The 20,530-nt window shown below is 40.1% G+C and overlaps 1 protein-coding gene across 3 annotated transcripts in view; it reads right to left on the bottom strand.

Moving 5' to 3' along the window:
* LOC140200736 (solute carrier family 35 member F2-like) overlaps window positions 1–20,530 on the bottom strand; it is a 118,467-nt gene that overhangs the window by 23,259 nt on the left and 74,678 nt on the right. Inside the window, exons 2-7 of one of the 3 annotated variants that reach the window (XM_072264322.1) lie at window positions 19,961–20,078; window positions 18,546–18,721; window positions 18,301–18,428; window positions 16,983–17,142; window positions 10,415–10,571; window positions 3,654–3,706 (exon numbers count right to left, since the gene is read on the bottom strand). In XM_072264322.1, the coding sequence (XP_072120423.1) occupies window positions 3,654–3,706; window positions 10,415–10,571; window positions 16,983–17,142; window positions 18,301–18,428; window positions 18,546–18,681 (634 nt within the window). In that variant the 5' untranslated portion in view covers window positions 18,682–18,721; window positions 19,961–20,078. Of the gene's footprint in view, window positions 1–3,653; window positions 3,707–10,414; window positions 10,572–16,982; window positions 17,143–18,300; window positions 18,429–18,545; window positions 18,722–19,960; window positions 20,098–20,530 lie in introns of all 3 variants that reach the window. The other 2 variants (XM_072264323.1, XM_072264321.1) reach the window with 2 other exon arrangements.

Raw genomic sequence — 20,530 nt, 5'->3', positions numbered from 1 at the left:
GCATGCAACTTGGACAGCATCCTCTTTTCAGACACCACCGTCAGAGAGTCCAGTTTCATCCCCACAACATCACTGGCCTTACGAATGAGTTTGTTGATTCTGTTGGTGTCTGCTACCCTCAGCCTGCCTCCCCAGCACACAACAGTGAACATGATAGCACTGGCCCCCACAGACTCGTAGAACATCCTCAGCATTGTCCGACAGATGTTAAAGGACCTCAGTCTCCTCAGGAAATACAGACGGCTCTGACCCTTCTTGTAGACAGCCTCAGTGTTCTTAGACCAGTCCAGTTTATTGTCAATTCGTATCCCCAGGTATTTAAAATCCTCCACCATGTCCACACTGACCCCCTGGATGGAAACAGGGGTCACTGGTGCCTTAGCTCTCCTCAGGTCTACCACCAGCTCCTTAGTCTTTTTTACATTAAGCTGCAGATAATTCTGCTCACACCATGTGACAGAGTTTCCTACCGTAGCCCTGTACTCAACCTCATCTCCCTTGCTGATGCATCCAACTATGGCAGAGTCATCAGAAAACTTCTGAAGATGACAAGACTCTGTGCAGTAGTTGAAGTCCAAGGTGTAAATGGTGAAGAGAAAGGGAGACAAGACAGTCCCCTGTGTAGCCCCAGTGCTGCTGATCCACATTATGCTTTCCTGATCAAGTAACATCTTGATTTCAAAATTTGTCTCATTGCTTTTGAATCCCAACATGATTTTGCCTCATCCTATCCCCATAATGTCACTCCACACTTTAAGAAAGGAGGAAGGCAGCAGAAAGGAAATTATAGACCACTTAGCCTGACCTCAGTGGTTGGGAAGATGTTAGAGTCAATTGTTAAGGATGAGGTTATGGAGTACTTGGTGACACAGGACAAGGTAGGACAAAGACAGCATGGTTTCCTTAAGGGAAAATCTTGCCTGACGAACCTGTTAGAATTTTTTGAGGAGATTACACATAGGATAGATAAAGGGCATACAGTAGATGCTGTATATTTGGACTTTCAGAAGGCCTTTGACAAGGTGCCACACATGAGGCTGCTTACCAAGTTAAGAGCCCTTGGTATTACAGGAAAGTTACTGGCATGGTTAGAACATTAGCTGATTGGTAAGAAGCAGTGAGTGGGAATAAAGGGATCCTTGTCTGGTTGACTTTCAGTGACTAGTGGTGTTCCGCAGGGGTCGGTGTTGGGACCGCTACTTTCTATACTGTATATCAATGATTTAGATGATGAAATAGATGATTTTGTTGCCAAGTTTGCAGATGATAAGATTGATAGAATGGCAGATAGTATTGAGGAAACAGGTAGGCTGCAGAAGGACTTTGACAGATTAGGAGAATGGGCAAGAAAGTGGCAAATGAAATACAATGTTGGGAAATGCACGATCATGCACTTTGGTAGAAGAAATAAATGTGCAGACTATTTCTAAACAGGGAGAAAATCCAAAAATCTGAGATGCAGAGGGACTTGGGAGTCCTTGTGCAGAACAGTCTAAAGGTTAACTTGCAGGTTGTGTCAGTGGTGACGAAGGCATATGCAATGTTAGCATTCATTTCAACAGGTCTAGAATACATGAGCAGGGATGTAATGCTGAGGCTTTATAAGGCACTGGTGAAGCCTCACCTTGAGTACTGTGAACAGTTCTGGGCTCCTCATCTAGGAAAAGATGTGCTAGCATTGGAGAGGGCTCAGAGGATGTTCACAAAGATAATTCTGGGGATGAAAGGGTGTCAGATGAGATATGTTTGATAGCTCTGTGTCTGTACTCACTGGAATTTACAAGGATGAGGGAGGATCCCATTGAAACCTTTCGAATATTGAAAGGCCTAGATAAAGTAGATGTAGAAAGGATGTTTCCCATGGTGGGGAGGTCTAGGAAAAGGGAGCATAGCCTCAAGATAGAGGGGTGTCCATTTAAAACAGATGTAGAGGAATTTCTTTAGCTATAGGGTGGTGAATTTGTGGAATTTATCACCACAGGCAGCTGTGGAGGCCAGGTCATTGGGTGTACTTAAGACAGAGCTTGATAGGTTCTTGACTGGACATGGCATCAAAAGTTACGAGAAGAAGGCCAGGGACTGGGGCTGAGGAGGGTAATAAAAAGGATCAGCATGATTGAATGGTGGAGCAGACCAGATGGGCCAAATGGCCTAATTCTGCTCCTATATCTTATGTTCTTATGGTCTTATAATCTGCTCCAATATTCCAGACTCCAGAATCTCTATACTGGCCTTCTAATCAGCCTAAAAATAATTGATCCGTGATAGTGTACTGTGCTTTCGACTGGCAGAATCAGAATCCGAATCAGGTTTATTATCACCAGCATGTGTTGTGAAATTTGTTAACTTAGCAGCAGCAGCAGTTCGATGCAATACACGATAGCCCAGAAAGAAAAAAAAGTAAATCAATTACTTAAATCAATCAGTCAAAAAGTAAATGAAGTATATATATATATGTATGTATATTAAATAGTTAGAATAAAAACAGTGCAAAACAAAAATTATATATAAAGTGAGGTTGTGTTCATGAGTTCAATGTCCACTTAGGAATTGTATGGCAGCTTCTTCAGCCTGCAACCCTTTCATACAAATTCACACTTAAACAAATATGCATGATTCATCCTGCTTGTAAAAAAAACTGTTCTGATTTCCAGTAAACCTCCTCTAGGATTAAACTCAACTGCTGAATATTTCAAGCCTTTTCTCTTCTTGTTGATGTTGCTAGAAACAATAATGTGTACATATGCCTCCAATAATCGTATCAATATTTTCTTGTGGCTTTAGGAAAAGCAACCATTCCACTTAAATGCCATTATGTACATTTGGGGCTATCATATTGTCAAAAATGATCACTATCTTCTTAAATAGACTTTAACTTCTAAGGAGGAATTGATACCATTTGTATTTTCAATTATATTCATCAATATAAATTTATGTGTGTTTCTCTCCATGTAATACCACCTTGGAATGTTGGAAAGAAAAAAATCACAAATTGCAACTACATAATTCCAATGAGAATAAATTATTACATAAAGGTTGTGCCTTCCTCAGCGTAAGCAACATCATTACTTCAGCAGTGTAGTGCAACAATTAGATACCAGAACAGTGTTGTACAAATCCGGCATTTGTTGTGTCTTTGAAATTACAGAAGGAGAGCAACATTGAACGCTTATTTTTTCCTTCATGTTCAGCAACAAAAGCTGACAAATCTTGGCACTGGATTTTCTTGGTGGACAATTGAAACGGAGATGAAAAAGTAGATGGCTGAGTTCTCCTTTTGCTGTTGCATTATTCAGAAGGTACAGATTAATTGAGAAACAGCGTTGGCCTGACTGTGATGCCAGAAACTCATGATTTAAATTTGCATCACATCCTCATATGTGATGTACTTGAAGGTTGCCATGGCTCCAAAAAACTATAGAGTAACTGAGATTTACTTGTTTCAGGAGAACAATCAAGGCTATTAGAGAAACAAATCAAAAGCATCAAAAAGGACAATCTATTCATGGAATTTAATGCATTTCATTAAAGATCAACAGAGAAGAGGGATTCTTTTTCTCAGAACCATATTCACAGTATACACTCAAAAATGCTTTTGGAGTAGTTCAGTGGAAATGTTCAGATGGCAGATTTTAACATAAATGAAAGCTTACCGATTTGCCAGTTCCAATTAATGTTTGCAACTTCATTGTGTTCCAGAATGCCTCTACAACAGAGAAAAAAACATGAAAACTTGCCTTTAAAAGAAACACCAGAGATACAAGACCATTCAAAGAAATACAGTCACATAACACTACAGCACAGAAACAGGCCCTTCAGCCCATCAGCTCCATGCTGAACTATTGTTCTGCCTCAACCCATTCACCTGCACCCAGATTATAGCCCTCCATACCAGTCCCGTTCTTGTACCTACGCAAATTTCTCTTTACTGTTGAAATCTAACCCACAAGGTCTTGGCCCAAAAAATCGACTAATTAGTTCATTTCCATAGATACTGCCTTACTTGCTGAGTTCCTCCAGCATTTTGTGTGTGTCTGGTTTGGATTTCCAGCATCTGCAGAATTTCTTGTGTTTATGTATTTAAATTTACCTGAATGAACACTTGCCCACAGGGTCGCCTACTGAAAATTGGAAGTGATATTTGGCTCTAGTTGGCCAGTGTGGGCAGAATGGGACAAACAGATTTCCTCTTTGCCGCATGTTTACGTAGTAGTTGAGTGGGATTCAAGAAATTTTCATTTATGGGTTCTCCTATTCTGAAAATTGATTTTGTTCCCCATTGCTCACTGTCTCATATTTCAGTAACAACCTGTAATTTACACAGTTTATTGGAATATTGAAATAATATTTGTCCTGCTTTTACAATCTAAAGCAATGTTAAGAATATCATTTACAAACAGCAAGAATTATGCACATTGTAAACCTTTTCAAAGCCATGAAACAATTCTCACCATCAAGGAGAACTTACAACAAATAAAAAGCAGTTTAAGCCCCGGCCACCAAAAACTAACACTACAGTGGCACAGACAACAAACAGAGAAATATCGGAGGCATGTAAGAATGGAACAGCAGTTATCATGGGGAACTTTAACTTGCACATAGATTGGGTGCATCAAGTTGGTTGAGGCAGTCTTGACGACTTCATAGAATGCATCCGTGATAGCTTTCTTGAACAGCATGTTACTGAACCTACAAGGGAACGTGCTATCTTTGATCTGGTCCTGTGCAATGAGACAGGTAAAATTAGGGATCCTCTTGGAAAGAGTCATCATGGTATGACTGAGTTTCTCATACAAATGGAGGGTGCAATAGTTTGGTCGAAAACCAGTGTGTTATACCTAAACAATGGAGACTTCAGTGGGATGAGGTAGGATTTGGCTAATGTAGACTGGGAACACAGGTTATACAGTGGGACAGTTGAGGAACAGTAGAAGACTTTCAAAAAGATTTTTCTGGTACTCAATGGAAGTATTTTCCAATTAAAAGCAAGGACAGTAAGGGTAGGGAGAGCCAGCCTTGGATAACTAAGGAAATAAAAGAAGTCACCAAGAGTAGTGGGAAACTGGAAGATTGGGAAAATTTTAAAGAACAACAAAGAACCATTAAGCAAGCATTATAGAAAGGGAAGCTAGATTATGAAAATAAACTAGCACAAAATATAAAAATGGATAGTAAAAGTTTTTATAATTATATAAAGCCGAAAAGGGTGGCTAAAGTGAACACAGGTCCCTTGGAGGACGAGAAGGGGGAATTGATATTGGGTAATGAGGAAATAGGCGAGGTTTTGAATGACTATTTTGTGGCAGTCTTCATGGTGGAGGACACGTTTAACATGCCAAACAGAGATGTTATGGATGCGATGGGAGGTGAGGACCTCAATACAATAGCTATCACTAAAGAAGTAGTGCTGAGCAAACTTGTGGGCCTAAAGATGAGTAAGGCCTCTGGTCCTGATGGAATGCATCCCAGGAAAGAAAGACATGGCAGAATTTATAGTAGAGGCTTTCGTGATGATTTACCAAAATTCTCTGGACTCTGGGCAGGTGCTAGCAGATTGAAAGACAGCAAATATCACACCACTGTTCAAAAAAGGACGTAGGCAAAGGCAGGTAGCTATAGTCCAGTTAGTCTAACATCTGTAGTTGGGAAAATGATTGAAGCTATAATTAAAGGAGAAATAATGAGGTATCTGGAAAGAAATGAATCCATCAGCCAGATGCAGCAAAGGCAGGTCCTGTTTGATAAACCTCCTGGAGTTCTTTAAGGATATAATGAGCGCAGTGGATAGAGGGGAACAGATGGACACTAGTTACTTGGATTTCCAGAAGACATTTGATAAGGTGTCACATAAAAGACTTATCCATAAGATAAGGATGCATAGAGTTGGGGGTGATGTATTAGCATGGATAGAGGATTGGTTAACTCATATAAGGCAGAGAGTTGGGATACATGGGTGTTACTCTGGATGGTATTCAGTGGTGAGTGGTATGCCACAGTGGTCAGTGCTGGGCCCACAACTGTTCATGATATAATTAACGATCTGGAAGAGGGGACCGAGTGTAGTGTATCTAAGTTTGTTGATGATACTAAATTGAGCAGAAAAGCAAATTGTGCAGAAGATACAGAGAGTCTGCAGAGAGTTATAGATAGGTTAAGTGAGTGGGCAAGGGTCTGGCAGATGGAGTACAATGATGGTAAATGCAAGGTCTTTCACTTTGGAAGGAAAAATGAAAGCAGATTATTATTGAAATGGAGAAAAATTGCAGCATGTTACTGTGCAGAGGGACTTGGGAGTGCTTGTGCATGAATCACAAAAGGTTGGTTGCAGGTGCAGCAGGCTACCAAGAAGGCAAATGGAATAGAAACACAGAAAATGAGAAAACCCTCAGCACAATACAGACCCTTCGGCCCACAATGCTGTGCTGGACATGTACTTACTTTAGAAATTACCTAGGGTTACCTATAGGGGACCCCACACACCCCTCATACAAACTCTTCTCCCTCCTGCCATCTGGCAAAAGGCACCGAGGTATTCGGGCTCTCACAACCAGACTATGTAACAGTTTCTTCCCCCAAGCCATCAGACTCTTCAATACCCAGAGCCTGGACTGACATCAACCTACTGCCCTCTACTGTGCATATTGTCTTGTTTATTATTTATTGTAATGCCTGCACTGTTTTGTGCACTTTATGCAGTCCTGGGTAGGTCTGTAGTCTCGTGTAGTTTTGTGTTGTTTTGCATAGTTCAGTGTAGTTTTTGTATTGTTCATGTAGCACCATGGTCCTGAAAAATGTTGTCTCGTTCTTACTGTGTGCTGTACCAGTAGTTATGGTTGAAATGACAATAAAAAGTGACTTGACTTGATTTGACTTGTGCTCTCTATTTTTCGAAGCTCCATGTACCTATCCAGGAGTCTCTTAAAAGACCCTATCGTATCCGCCTCCACCACCACTGCCAACAGCCAGCCCATTCCACACACTCACTATTCTCTACATAAAAAACTTACCCCTGACATCTCTGTACCTACTTCCAAGCACCTTAAAATTGTACCCTTTCATGTTAGCCATTTCAGCCCCGCGGAAAAAGCCTCTGACTATACACACGATCAATGCCTCTCATCATCTTATACACCTTTGTCAGGTCACCTCTGATGCTCCGTCGCTCCAAGGAGAAAAGGCCAAGTTCACTCAACCTATTCTCATAAGGCATGCTCCCCAATCCAGGCAACATCCTTGTAAGTCTCCTCTGCACCCTTTCTATAGTTTCCACGTCCTTCCTATAGTGAGGTGACCAGAAATGAGTACAGTACTAAAGGTGGGGTCTGACCAGGGTCCTATATAGCTCCGAAACTCAATCACACAGTGGATGAAGGCCAATGCCTTCTTAACCACATGTCATGGTCTGGTCCATGAAGTCTGCGTTCTGGTTCATGGTCCAGTCCTTGTACTCCAGACTCCGGGTCTTTCGGCTGTCCCTTGTTTCAGTTGGGCTTAATCATAGGCACCTGATGCTCGTCTTGGGGCTGGGAATACAAGTGGCCCTGGGATCGAGTGTGGTTGATGGTTTGTCTTGTCAGTATCCCGTCCTTGTCTCTGTGGGTTAAGTCAGGCTGTCTTTACTGTTACCCTGCGGATGGATCTGGCCCTTCCTGTCCTTGCATCTGTTGGGTAAGCCAGGCTGTCTTTGCTGTTACCCTGAGGCTGGACTGTTTCCTTCCCTTCCCCTTTCTTCTGGAGCCTTGCCTGCAACCTGTGTCTGGAGCCTTGCCTGCAACCTTGTCAAGTTCTACCACTGGAGTGAAACTGGAGCCTTGCTGTGTCAAGATAAGGAACTGTCTATTGTTGATTGGTACTGTCTCTGTGTCCATGCCTTCACTAGATAGGTCTAGCTATTTGCCGCTACCTAGAGTTGGGATCCCTCTCGTCGTGTTCAGCATTCTGTATGAGTCCCGGCCCTATGTCCTGTTCCCAAGGAGGGGTCCTGGCTCTGTGTTCCTGTCTCTCAAGTCCAAGGCTCTGTGTTCCCGTGCTCTAAACCAAGGCTCTGTGTTCCTGTCCTCCCCAAGACTAAGGCTCTGGGTTCTGAGGTTTCTGTCATCCCAAGTCCAAGGTTCAGTTGTTCCTGAGTACCAAGTCAAGGCTTCATGTTCTCGTCCTGTCCATGTGCTTCGTCCTGAGCTGGAGTTCCCTCATCCTGTACTGAAGTTCCCTCATCTTGCTCTGGAGTCTCTCATTCTGTCCTGTAGCCTCATTTAGTCCTGTCTCCCAAGACTACGTCATGTCCTCGCCTCGAAGAACCCAAGCTATGTCCAGTGCTGTAGCCACGTCATGTCCTCATCTAGTTCTGGGATCTGAGCCTGAGTCAAGACCCAGGTTCTGGGTCCTTGTCCAGTCTCTGGCTGGGAGTCCAAGCCCAAACTCCTAGTTCCCAGTTCCTTGTCCTGGTCCTGCTTGCCTAGCCAATGTCCTAGCCCAAGTCTGTGTTCTTGTCCCAGCTCTCTAGTCAAGTCCTGTTCCTAGTACTTCAGCGTCTGTGTCTTGCACTTGTGTTGACCTCCCGGTGCCCCACCTTATGACAGCACAGAGTCAACCTGCACAGCAGCTTTGCGTGTCCTATGGACTCGAACCCGAAGATCCCTCTGATCCTCCACACAGCCAAGAGCCTTACCATTAATACTATGTTCTGCCATCATATTTGACCTACCAAAATGAGCCACCTCACCCTTATCTGGGTTGAACTACATCTGCCACTTCTCAGCCCAGTTTTGCATCCTATCAATGTCCCGTTGAAACCTCTGACAGCCCTCCACATTATCCACAACACCCCCAACCTTTGTGTCATCAGCAAATTTACTAACCCATCCCTCCACTTCCTCATCCAGGTCATTTATAAAAATCTTGAAGAGTAGGGGTCCCAGAACAGATCCCTGAGGCACACCACTAGTCACTGACCTCCATGCAGAATATGACCTGTCTACAGCCACTCTTTGCCTTCTATGAGCAAGCCAATTCTAGATCCACAAAGCAAGGTCCCCTTGCATCCCATGCCTCCTTACCTTCTCAAAAAGCCTTGCATGGGGTACGTTATCAAATGCCTTGCTGAAATCCATATACACTACATCTACTGCTCTTCCTTCATCAATGTGTTTAGTCACATCCTCAAAAAATTAAATCAGGCTCATAAGGTATGGCCTTTGACAAAGCCATGCTGACTATTCCTAATCATATTATGCCTTTCCAAATGTTCATAAATCCTGCCTTTCAGGATCTTTTCCATCAACTTACCAACCACTGAAGTAAGACTCTCTGGTCTATAATTTTCAGGGCTATCTCTACTCCCTTTCTTGAATAAGTGAATGTTGGCCTTCATTGCTAGAAGGATTGAATTTAAGAGCAGGGCGGTTATGCTACAACTGTAAAGGGTGCTGGTGAGGCCACACCTGGAATACCGCATGCATTTCTGGTCTCCTTACTTAAGGAAGGTTATACTGGCTTTGTAGGTGGTGCAGAGGTTGTTCACCAGGTTGATTCCAGAGATGAGAGGGTTAGACTATGAGAAGAGAGTCATCTGGGACTGCACTCGCTGGAATTCAGAAGAAAGAGAGGAGATCTTGAGGAAACATATAAAATTATAAAATAAGACAGAGGCAAGAAAGTTGTTTCCACTGGTAGGTGAGACTAGAACTAGGGGCCATAGCCTCAAAATTCAGGGGAGTAGATTTAGGATTGAGATGAGAAGGAACTGCTTTTCCCAGAGAGTGGTGGATCTGTGGAATTCTCTGCCCAATGAAGCAGTGGAGGCTACCTCAGTAAATATATTTCAGACAAGTTTAGATAGATTTTTGCAAGGTATGGGAATTAAGGGTTATGGGGGAAAAGACAGGGAGGTGGAAAGCAGTCCATGGCCAGATCAGTCATGATCTTATTGAATGGCAGAGCAGGCTTGATGGGCCAAATGGCCTACTCCTGCTCCTACTTATGTTCTTATGTTCTTATTCCTTAAGTATGGGTCTTGAGCTGTTTTGCAATGGAGTGAACTGAACACAATTAATTCAGATTCTAATATCATAAAGAACTTTTTAAGCTCTGATTCATATCCTCAAGTGCTACAAGGTCCGATTTACCTGAGCAAACAGCATTTTTCTGAGATAATCAATAGTTGGTTAAGAAATTAGATGCACAATATATTAAAACAGTCAATACAATTTGCTGGATTCTTCAAAATATATTAGTGAAAATTTTACTCTTACCATTTTTTGTATCCTAACATTGTCCTGTTCTCTATATTTAAAGATTGAAATATATTGCTTTAAAATAAACTAAATTATTGATAACATTGTGCTTGCATACAATGAATATTAAACAATACCATTAAATTGTATACAATTTAGAAAAAAACATTACTATTCCTTACAATTGTATACCACTAAAGAGGGTTGCAAACAGGCCAACCATCCCCAGGAATTCCTCTGTGCTGAGGTTTTTCACAGTGAATTCTTCACATACATTCGAAATTCCATAGAGAATAGCACCTCCCAGAACAAGCAGGTCTCCCAGCAGTTTATTGATACCTATTAAGAACAGAGACAAATAAAAAATTAAGATAAAAACAGATATGATATTGGCATGGATTTATGTAATAATTCAGAATGTGTAGCCAGTTTATATCCTTACTTAACTAAAAATAAATTCTGAATATATAAAATAAATTTCAACAGAAATATTTCAATCAATAAGCTCATTTAAATAAGAACTTACTTCCCTTTACTATATTGCTTATGAATTACCAGACTTCTTAAAACTTAAGTCCACATCCCATTTGAGACACATTACCCATTTTAAGCTTTTCACAGTAGTGCAGTATTTACTATCCACAAGGCAACAATTAATCATCTTATTCAATTGAACTTTCCTATAACCCCCCCACCCCCCAGAAGTACAAGAATAGCTACCACAAGGGAACTTCAGTACTTTGAAGTTTCTCTCCAAGATGCACAATATGAAAATATATTGTTTGGCCTTCATTATCACTGGTTCAAAATCCCAAAGGTCCCAATCTACCTAAAGAGATTATGATAAACCTGAGAAAGTCTGCAGATGCTGGAAATCTAAAGAAACACACAAAATGCTGCAGGAGCTCAGCAGGACAGACAGCTTATACGGAAAAGAATAAACAGTCGACATTTCAGACCAAGACCCTTCTTTAGGAGGAAGGTGCCAGAATAAAATGGTGGGGGAGGGGAAGGGGGATAGCTAGAAGGTGATAGGTGAAGGTGAAGGTGATAGGGCTGGAGAAGAAGGAATCTGATGGGAGAGGAGAGTGGACCATAGGAGAAAGGGAAGGAGGAGGGGACCCAGGAGGAGATGATAGGCGATCGGCAGGTAAGATGAGTTGCCATAAGGAAAAATCTATATTCATGCTATCAGGTTGGAGGATGCCCGGGTGGAATATAAGTTGTTGCTCCTTCACCCTGAGGGTGTCTCATCTTGGCACAAGAGGAGGGCATGGACTGGCATGTCATGTTGGGAATGGGAATGAGAATTAAAATATTTGGCCACCGGGAAAAAAGTTAATGGACAAGATCAAACTAAAAGAAAGTAAGTTAACATTTAAGGAATGAATATTAGAACAACAACAGTTATGCACTCATTTCTGAAGTAAAAAAAACACAAAAGCAGAATGCATCTAAACATGGTCAAAAAAAGAAGAATATTATTACATCAGAAGATGAATCATATAAAGTTTTCAAGAAAATGAGCACACTCTTTTGGAAGCAGGTTGCTTTGCAAGATTGATTCATAAAGTATTAAAGGAAATTTGCAAGGAACATAAAAGCTGATGTAAAAAAAATCCTGCAACTATGTAAAACATGAAGGATTTATTAAGAGAAATTTAGGATCTCTACAATATGAAATGGAAGAATTTATAATCAGGAGCAAGTGTCAGGATGATTAAACAGATACTTTGTCTTCATGAAAGAGAGCACAAATAACTTTTTAGAAATACTTGAATAACAACAAATCAAAGCAAAAAACAAATTTACAGAAATTAATCAGTAAATAAAATTAGTGCTAGTGAAATTAATGGCACCTAAAACTGGTAAATCCCTAAGGTCTGATAACCTGGACCCCTGTGCGTTAATACAGGTACCATGGAAATATTGTACAGAATGCAGTTTTGTCTTCTACAAAATTCTTTGATCATGGAACAGTTCCATCAAATTGGAAGGTAACAAAAAGGAGAAAGAAAACAGAGAATTACAGATTAGTTGGCCTAATATCAGTACAATGAAATTCACTAGAATCTATTACTGTATAATGGATATGATAGCAAAACACTTTTCAATTTTCAATGGAATTAGACAAAGTCAACATGGATTTATGAAATGGAAGTGGTGTTTGATGATAAAGAGAGACACAAGTACAATGAAGATTCCCCTGGCTGATTCCTGGGAGGTACAGACTGTCAATTTCAATGTGTCATAAAAATAAAGAAAATCTTGGTGACTGAGTGAGATCTAAAATAGAGCAATGGCTGAAAACCTGATGCAGCTACATAAATCAACAAGAAAAAAAGACTGTAAATTTTGAAAATCTGAAATAAAATACAGTGTTGGAAATACTGAGCAGGCAGCATCCATGGAACAAGAAACAGTTAATTGCTTCAGATTAAAGAGCTTTTATTAAATATACTGTGAATGTAAGTTGCAGAGAAAGGTGGGAGGATAGTGAACGGAACACAAAGGAAGATCTCTGATAGGGTGAAGGACAGGAGAGATAAAGCAGATGTCTGTCTGAAAGAGGCTGGTAAAAGCTCATTAAGCAAAATACTGGACAAACTCAGGTCGGTCAGCATCTATAGCAGCCTTTCTCATCCTTTTTGTCCTGGAGGAATCCTTGAAATAATTTTCAGGCCTCAGGGCCCCCTGCGTAAAAATTATCATATCTACAGTTCACAGTAAGTTGTAGATGTAATAATCAAAAATAATTGTCAATGCTCTTTTGAGTAGAGAATGAATTTTTAGTCAATCTTTTTTGAAAAAAAGCAGGAAGTTAAGCTTAGCTTACCTTTCTTGAAATAAATCTCTTTCTTTCTCTTTCATAAATTTTAAAAGCTCTTAAGGCAAACATAATGCTCCTGTTAAATAACTGGCTTAAGCCAAAATGGGATTTATTTTTTCTAAAGGTAGGCTCGGTAAATTTAACTTAAATAAAGGTTGCAAATTGTTTTTAGTTAATGCTATTTACAACATGAAAATGTATTGGCAATGTTTAATAGTAAAGTTACTAAAAACCATTAGCCAAAAGAATGTGAATAAAAATATAGCCTAAGATACAATTTTATACAAGACTTTGAAAAAAAAAATTTTCTTACTAAGTGACATGATCAAGCTCAAATATAGGCCTAGCTTATAAAACCTGTGCTTGTTTTTTGCTGCAATTTCGGGTTGAACTTGAGATAAGCGCACACAGATTTCACCTTCAAGTGAAATGAGTTGATTTCTATCCTTGTTCTTGATGCTTGTTACCCAAGAAAAAGCTTGCTCACACATGTAAGAAGTTCAAGACTGCAGCAAAATGTTCATTGCTTTCTTATGAATGGCAGGATACTCTTCTTTCACAGCAATCCAGAACTTGTCACTAAATCTCACCTTGAGTGCATGATCAGACTGCAGCTCATAAGATTCTTTGTCTTCTCTCAAACTCAGAAGACTGTAACTCTTCATCAGTAACCTTATCAGAATTGTCCATAGGCCAAGGCCTAGAATCCTCCTCTTCCATCTCCCACCTCCTCTTGAAGAATCACGCCATTGGACCAACAGACATGTCTGTGAAACACAGGGGTTAATAAAGTACCCCTGTATATTTAACACAGGGAGAGGCTGACATCACAGCCCAAGTTGGGTGAGTCCATTCAATGCTTGGAAAATGCACTTCACACTCACCATCAGCTTACTGTCTCCCCCTCTGTGCAGTACTGTGCACACCATCAACCTACCATCCTTCCTTTCGTGCAATACAGTGCTCACCAATTATCAATGGCCTCCCCTATCTCACGTCAAAAACTGAGTGGACTCAACCAAATAAACACGGTCCCACAGCGCACTGCTATATTGGGCTGACAAACCTCTAACGAGATTGCTAGCGGGCTGCCCGGTCACCGCACACCACTGCGAGCGCTAGCATCGCTCATCACGCGAAGCTCACAAAAAATTATGCTTATTTTTTTTTAAATCACGATCTCTTGAGGAACCCCTAGCGACCTCGGGTTCCACAGAAAAACCCTGATCCGTGGAAATAGATAAACAATTAATGCTTCGGGATAAGAACCTTCAGCGGTTCCGATGCTCCATTGATGTCCTGCAAGGTCAACTACCACTCATTGAATTGACTTGGAACCCAGCAGTGAATGTCTGACTTTAAGCTTCTACAACTAACTTGTTGCATTGTTTCTGTCCCAATACCATCAAAACATGTCTTGGAATAACCCTTAAGATCAACCATGCTCCTTCCTAAGGATAGATGACTGAAATGCTTGAACACAGATATCATTCTCCGCAGTGACGTGTGTCAGTCAGGACTTGAATTTAAGCTCCTGTTGTTTCATAGCACACTACTTTATATCACAGATGCAACACAAAGGAATTCTGCATCAACTGCCATGGTTATAGTATTTTGCAGATTCCCTCTTTGTGACTACTTTTGGAGAAAGCTGGTCTCTCCATTTCAGTATTTCTTTATCAATAACACTGTATCGTTCACCTTGTGTTCAGAATAGCCAAGTGTGTCCTTCTGGCATGAGTAGCACTTGGTCTCTGTAAATGAACAACTTTGATGAAAATGACTGGCGGTACCTCTGCAGACTGACTTGTGTCACTTAAGGTCACATGATGCTCCCCCAGTTTCTGGATCAAAGCTTTGGGAATTGGATTGGATCTCTGGCTGGCAAAGGAAAAAATTCTCTGGCATTTTGAATTGCCATCCCAATAGAAGTCCTGCAAGCTAATTAAGAGTGAGACTTTCTTCTCTTCAACTACTCAAACTCATTCACAATTTAAAATCTGCCCAAATTTACATTACAATGCTGGTTTTCTCGATGCAAAGATATGAACATTCATAACTTTGCCTTATTCAGATTAAATATGATAAGTATACAGCCCTCATTGTCTCCAACACTGGTTGATTTAAATATTTTAAACTCTATATTACCTCTGCAAATGGGATATCTTCAGCTTTCTGTAGAACTCCGAAGTTGTTGAGCATGTGATCTGCTCACATGTGGTTGCCCCACTGCAGTTGACATGTCAGAATCCAGAAGCTTCCACATATGAATTTTGCTTTCAATCCACTGACTATTCCCACAGATTTATTGCACCACCAATCTTAACCCCACCATTGCAAAACATCTTCACTCTCAGAGATTAGGGATCCCCCCAAACTTCAGGATTGAATTAAAATGTTATCTTCAGCAGGCTTCCTGTTTTTGTGCCATGGCTTCAATTGCTTTCTTAATTTGCACATTGTGTCCATTGTCACATCTATTTAATATTGTGCATTTAGTAAGCCTAGTCTCCTATCATACTTCTTACCAAAAACTAACACTTTATTCTTTTCTTTTTGAATATCACCTAGCATGTATATGTCTGTGAACTACTGACTTTTTTTAATAGTTTCTTCACTACTTACTGCACTTTCTGCTTTGTGTCAACTAGAAATTTCAAAATCAAATCCTGTTCCACAACCATAAGTAGGTTATATATACCAAAACAGCACTGGTCATAGCATTGCTCCTGCATCATCACACTCTCTGCTTTCTATGCTTATTAACTTTGCACCCATGCAGCCATTTAAAATTCATGAATACAATGTTAGTGGCAACATCATCAATACGCTCTCTGTAGGTTTCTTAAAAGATTCAACAATTTGGCCAAATACAGTTTTCCCTGCACAAGCTCAATAGCTCAGCAATTCCTATTCTTTTCAATGCCATGGACTCCTATTATTAACCAAGGGCTCTGTGGACCCCAGGTTGGGAACTCCTGCAATAGCTCTTCTTTACTAGTCAATAATTGCACAAGAGGCAATTTTAGGAAATAAACTCCAGAGTTTCTGCAGGTGCTGAATCTTAAGCTATTTTCCTGTTTCCATCAGCTTCTTGCTTGGTCTGTAACCACCAGGTTCATTTTTCTCCCTTCTTTTGAACAAGGGATGTAGCATTTTGTAATCTTCCTGTCCTTTGGTAGTTTGTGAAATTGGTTAATTATTATCACATACTGACATGCTGTGAACTATGGTCATTAAGGATTTGGAAAACTATGTGCCAATGCCTCCATAATTTTATCCCTATTGCCTTCAGAAACGCAAGATATATCGTCTCATGACATGGTAAAGTCCTCTTATTTGGGAAGCATCATGGCAAAGTACTCAAATCATACAACAGCTTATCCACTGTTTCTCTGAGCAACCTTTTTCACCTTTATATCTCTGCATGACACCTTTCTCGTCTTTAACCATTTATACTGTCTCCTTTTCATTTCCTTTTTAATTACCTTCCATATTTACTATTGCCAAAATGATATTTACTACATGCACCGCAATAGGGTGGAACTCCGGAAGTGACTGCCTGCTGAAAGAGCGATCAGTGATTCTCTGGATTTCATCAGTCTGTTTCTGGTTAGAGTGGAGATCACCTCTTACAAGTGATAAATATTGCCATAAAATCAACTCCTAGACTAACCATGATCAACTGAATGAGGCAAGAGGAATTTCTCAAAATTTTTCCCTCCAATTACCTGGGGTTTTAGCTGTATGTTAGATATGGTGGGCAATGTATTTAATATAAGATAACTTATATATTGTAGGAAATGCTTATGACTTGGAAACCCTTCACTCAGTTCGTACCCATGCAATAACAGTTCACAACATGAAACATTTCACACAGTTCTACATATTGCCAGGCCTCCTGCATCGATTTGTCTTACCTGTTCCTTGATCTTTTGAACTCAGAAAATCTGCGCAAACCATAATTCCAACACCCAGCAAACACATTAGAACGGCTACAAACTGGATGGCTTTGTATCTTGAATGTAATATGAACCATGATAGGACCATTACCACAGGAATGACAAAGCAATCTAGGAGCTAAACATGGATAACAAGCACAGATTAACATAGTTCATTTATAAACAATCGACTTGGAAGAACCTACCGAGAATGTGTGATTTATCATTTACCATTTCTTCTTTCTAGTCCTACTGAATAGCAGTGCCCATTGAATCTATCAGGTCACATTGAAACTAAGTGACATACAATGTGTCTGCCCACATTGAGACCTGGAAGTATAAGGTCTCGCTACTTTAATTCACAGTCTAAATCACTTAAAATCCAATAACTGGCATAATATCTAAACATCCTTTCTTTGTCATTCCAAGTTAGGCTTTTCCTGCTAAAGACTTGTTTTCCATCAGTTTCAATTTTCTGATGAGATTCATGTTGCATTTTTTTGGCAATCCACTGATTTAAGAAGGTAAGGATTTTGAGATAGACTTACGCTTGCTCAGACCTGATGTGTGACCATTGTGGTTATGGAGGTGTTATTTTACAAGGATATGTTTGTCTCTATCTTTTCCATATTGGTAATACATATGGTCAGAACATGTACTTTTGGGCTTTCTCATATTTTATATCCTACGTATACTTTTATTCTAAAATCAAGAACCTCAACCAGATGAAAGCATTCCAAATGACCAATTGGGCTCCGGTTTGTTTCTGAGCGGTACATTCATTGCAATTGTAAATACTAATGCCATACTATTTGAAAGTAGGCAATATGACTTACTGCTACAATTTTTTAAAACTCCATAAACTTAATCTTCACCTTAATTTCCAAGTGTATGGCACAATGGGCTCCTAACTCAAAAAACGTAGAACTGCTGGAATGTCAATCCTACTCTGCACTGAATATGCTAATCTTATCCAAGGTGGCAGTGAAAATACTCCCTCACCATTGAAATAGGAAAAATATTCCAGTATTCCCAATCTGGATAGTTGAAAATGGTCAAATGCACGCAATGATTGAGTAACCAGATAGGATTTAGATATAATGCCCTTTAGCCCTAAGAAACCCCTGCCATGGGATCTCCACCTGAATGACCTGTCAGACTGTTATTCAGATTCAGTAAAACTACATCTGGATGTGATTTAGTAAAAAAACAGACATAAGTGTTAATTGCATACTAACCCACAGTCACCAAACAGGAAAACATAGGATATGGCTACGTTAAAAGGTTGGGTGCGTACCTGAACACTTGTTAATGTTGTATACTGGTAAGCTTTGACTACCATATAATTTGCTTCAACATCAATGAGTCCCAGCAGAAGATATTTCCACCATTTTGCCTTCAGTATTTGTACTAAAGTTTCATTGCCTGATTGGAAAAAAAATAATACAGCACTTCAACTTTGGTTACAATTACTTTAGTATTATTCTGAATGCTCTGCTGATTCTGAACACTTCAAATAAATTAATTTTGTTCATAACTTACCCTGTCTAAAAGCCAATATTCCAGTGTAAACCAGGAACAATAGAACGTAATTGATAAAGCTCTGAAGCATTGGAGTGTTGACAGAAAAAACATCTGCCAAGTATTGACTGCTGACTGCAGTTCCGCATAATAACATGGATAATCCTTGACCAAGGAGCAAAATCTTCAGCAGATTCCTAGAACAGATCAAGATTTCTGGTAAGTACATTGTAATTTGGCCACATTGAAGTCAATTTGTAAGGTACGGTAAGTGTTATAGAGAAAGATGCAACAATGAACCCCAATAAATGTACAGGAATGTCTCTGGCTGAACAGATCTTAAAGTAAAATTTAAGTTGTACAGTGGCTTTTAGAGTAATATAGTCATAGTCACAGAGAAAAACACCACAGAAACAGGTCCATCAGTCCATTGAGAACATAGTGACCACCAAAAAATCACTTTCACTAATCCTACGTTAATCCCATTTTTTAAACTTCTTCCTACACTGTCATCAACTCCCCGTGGAATCTCCTGCTCACTAGGGGAAACTTACAGTTGATCAATTATCCCATGCAAATTTGCATTGTGGGAGGAAACCAAAGCACCTAGAGGAAAGCCACACAATCACAAGGGAGCATGCAAACTTCACACAGTCAGCACCATGAGGTCAGACTGAAACCAGGTCTCTAGCACTGTAAGGAATTTGAAACGTTTTCCAATTGACAGCTGCTTGGCTGATCTCATCCAATAAAAAAAGAGTACAAAATGACTGGAATTACCTTCCTATAAAACTGCATTATAGGCATCTCTTTGATCCTTGATACTGCACTACAACTTTAGCCTTTTTAAATAGGTGGACTGGAAATGTGGTATGTCTAACAGGTTGCGAGATGCAAGCCTAGGACAGGTAAGGTTTTTACTTCAGACAGTCAAGGAAAAAAGTAAACTCCATCAGAAACCTGCTTTGAAATTGAAAAAGATAAAAATGTAAAACAAGAGTTAAAACAAGATTTCAACAAAGTAACTTATTGTTTCAATGGAAATATCTTGATGTATAAAAATGCGTTTGTCTATGCATTGGAATTGAATTCTAAGAGGCTACACAATCAGTGGCTGTGGAGGCAGGAGATATTGTGCTGCATTTGAAGGATGTTGGGTTGTATCAGGTAGGCTTATCAGACTGGTGGGTAGGATGTGTCATTTAGGTCGAATTGGCAGATCGCTGAGTGGGGGGTGTTCATTCTGGCTCAAGTTAAGCAGCTGGGACACACAAGGATGGTGAGCTTGGCGAAGGATTTATGACCACTCTTGTCATGGGAGAGGAGGCAATGCTTGAAGGAGAGCCAAGAAAATAATCGATTTAAGGGGACCCAGCCTGCCTGAGCTGGCTTGCCAGCACCCCGCCTGAGACTTTCACAAATAGTGGATACATCACCTAAAAACTGACAACAGGAGCTGTGACGACCTCCTTCTGCACAGGCCAGTGAATGTCTTTAGACGTCATTCAGATATGTGGGACCCTTCATCTCAAGTTTATCAGGTATACAGGTCATCTGAAATGAAAATCACAAACTTTGCGCAATTCATATGCTCTCCAGTTGAAACCTACATCTTATTTTTCATTGAAATTAGATTATGTCCTGCAGAAAAACATGAAATATTTTTCTTCCTCTGATGATCTCCTGTTTTTTCTCCCTCCACGCTGACCTCAGTCCTCCCTTATTTGTGAGCCTCACAATTGTACTTCCCCATTGAAATGATCAGAGTCTCCTGTGTGATCATCAGCTGTCTCTCACTACTGGCAATTCAAAAACTTTGACCATTAATGAGTAAGAACACTTCTGTGCTTCGAAAAATTTCCCTTCCTATTTCACTTTGAAAATTGCTGCAGATCTGAATTCTCAATTAACTTCATTGGTCTCACCTATAAATGGAATCTTCAATCAAAGATAAGAGTGCACTTTGAACATGTATAGATCACACAGACAAATCGTCAAATGTAATA

The sequence above is a fragment of the Mobula birostris genome, chromosome 7 (genome assembly GCF_030028105.1).
Source record: "Mobula birostris isolate sMobBir1 chromosome 7, sMobBir1.hap1, whole genome shotgun sequence".
NCBI lineage: Eukaryota > Metazoa > Chordata > Chondrichthyes > Myliobatiformes > Myliobatidae > Mobula > Mobula birostris.
Note: the sequence above shows the minus strand (reverse complement) of the source record. Positions and strands in the feature narration are given on the sequence as shown.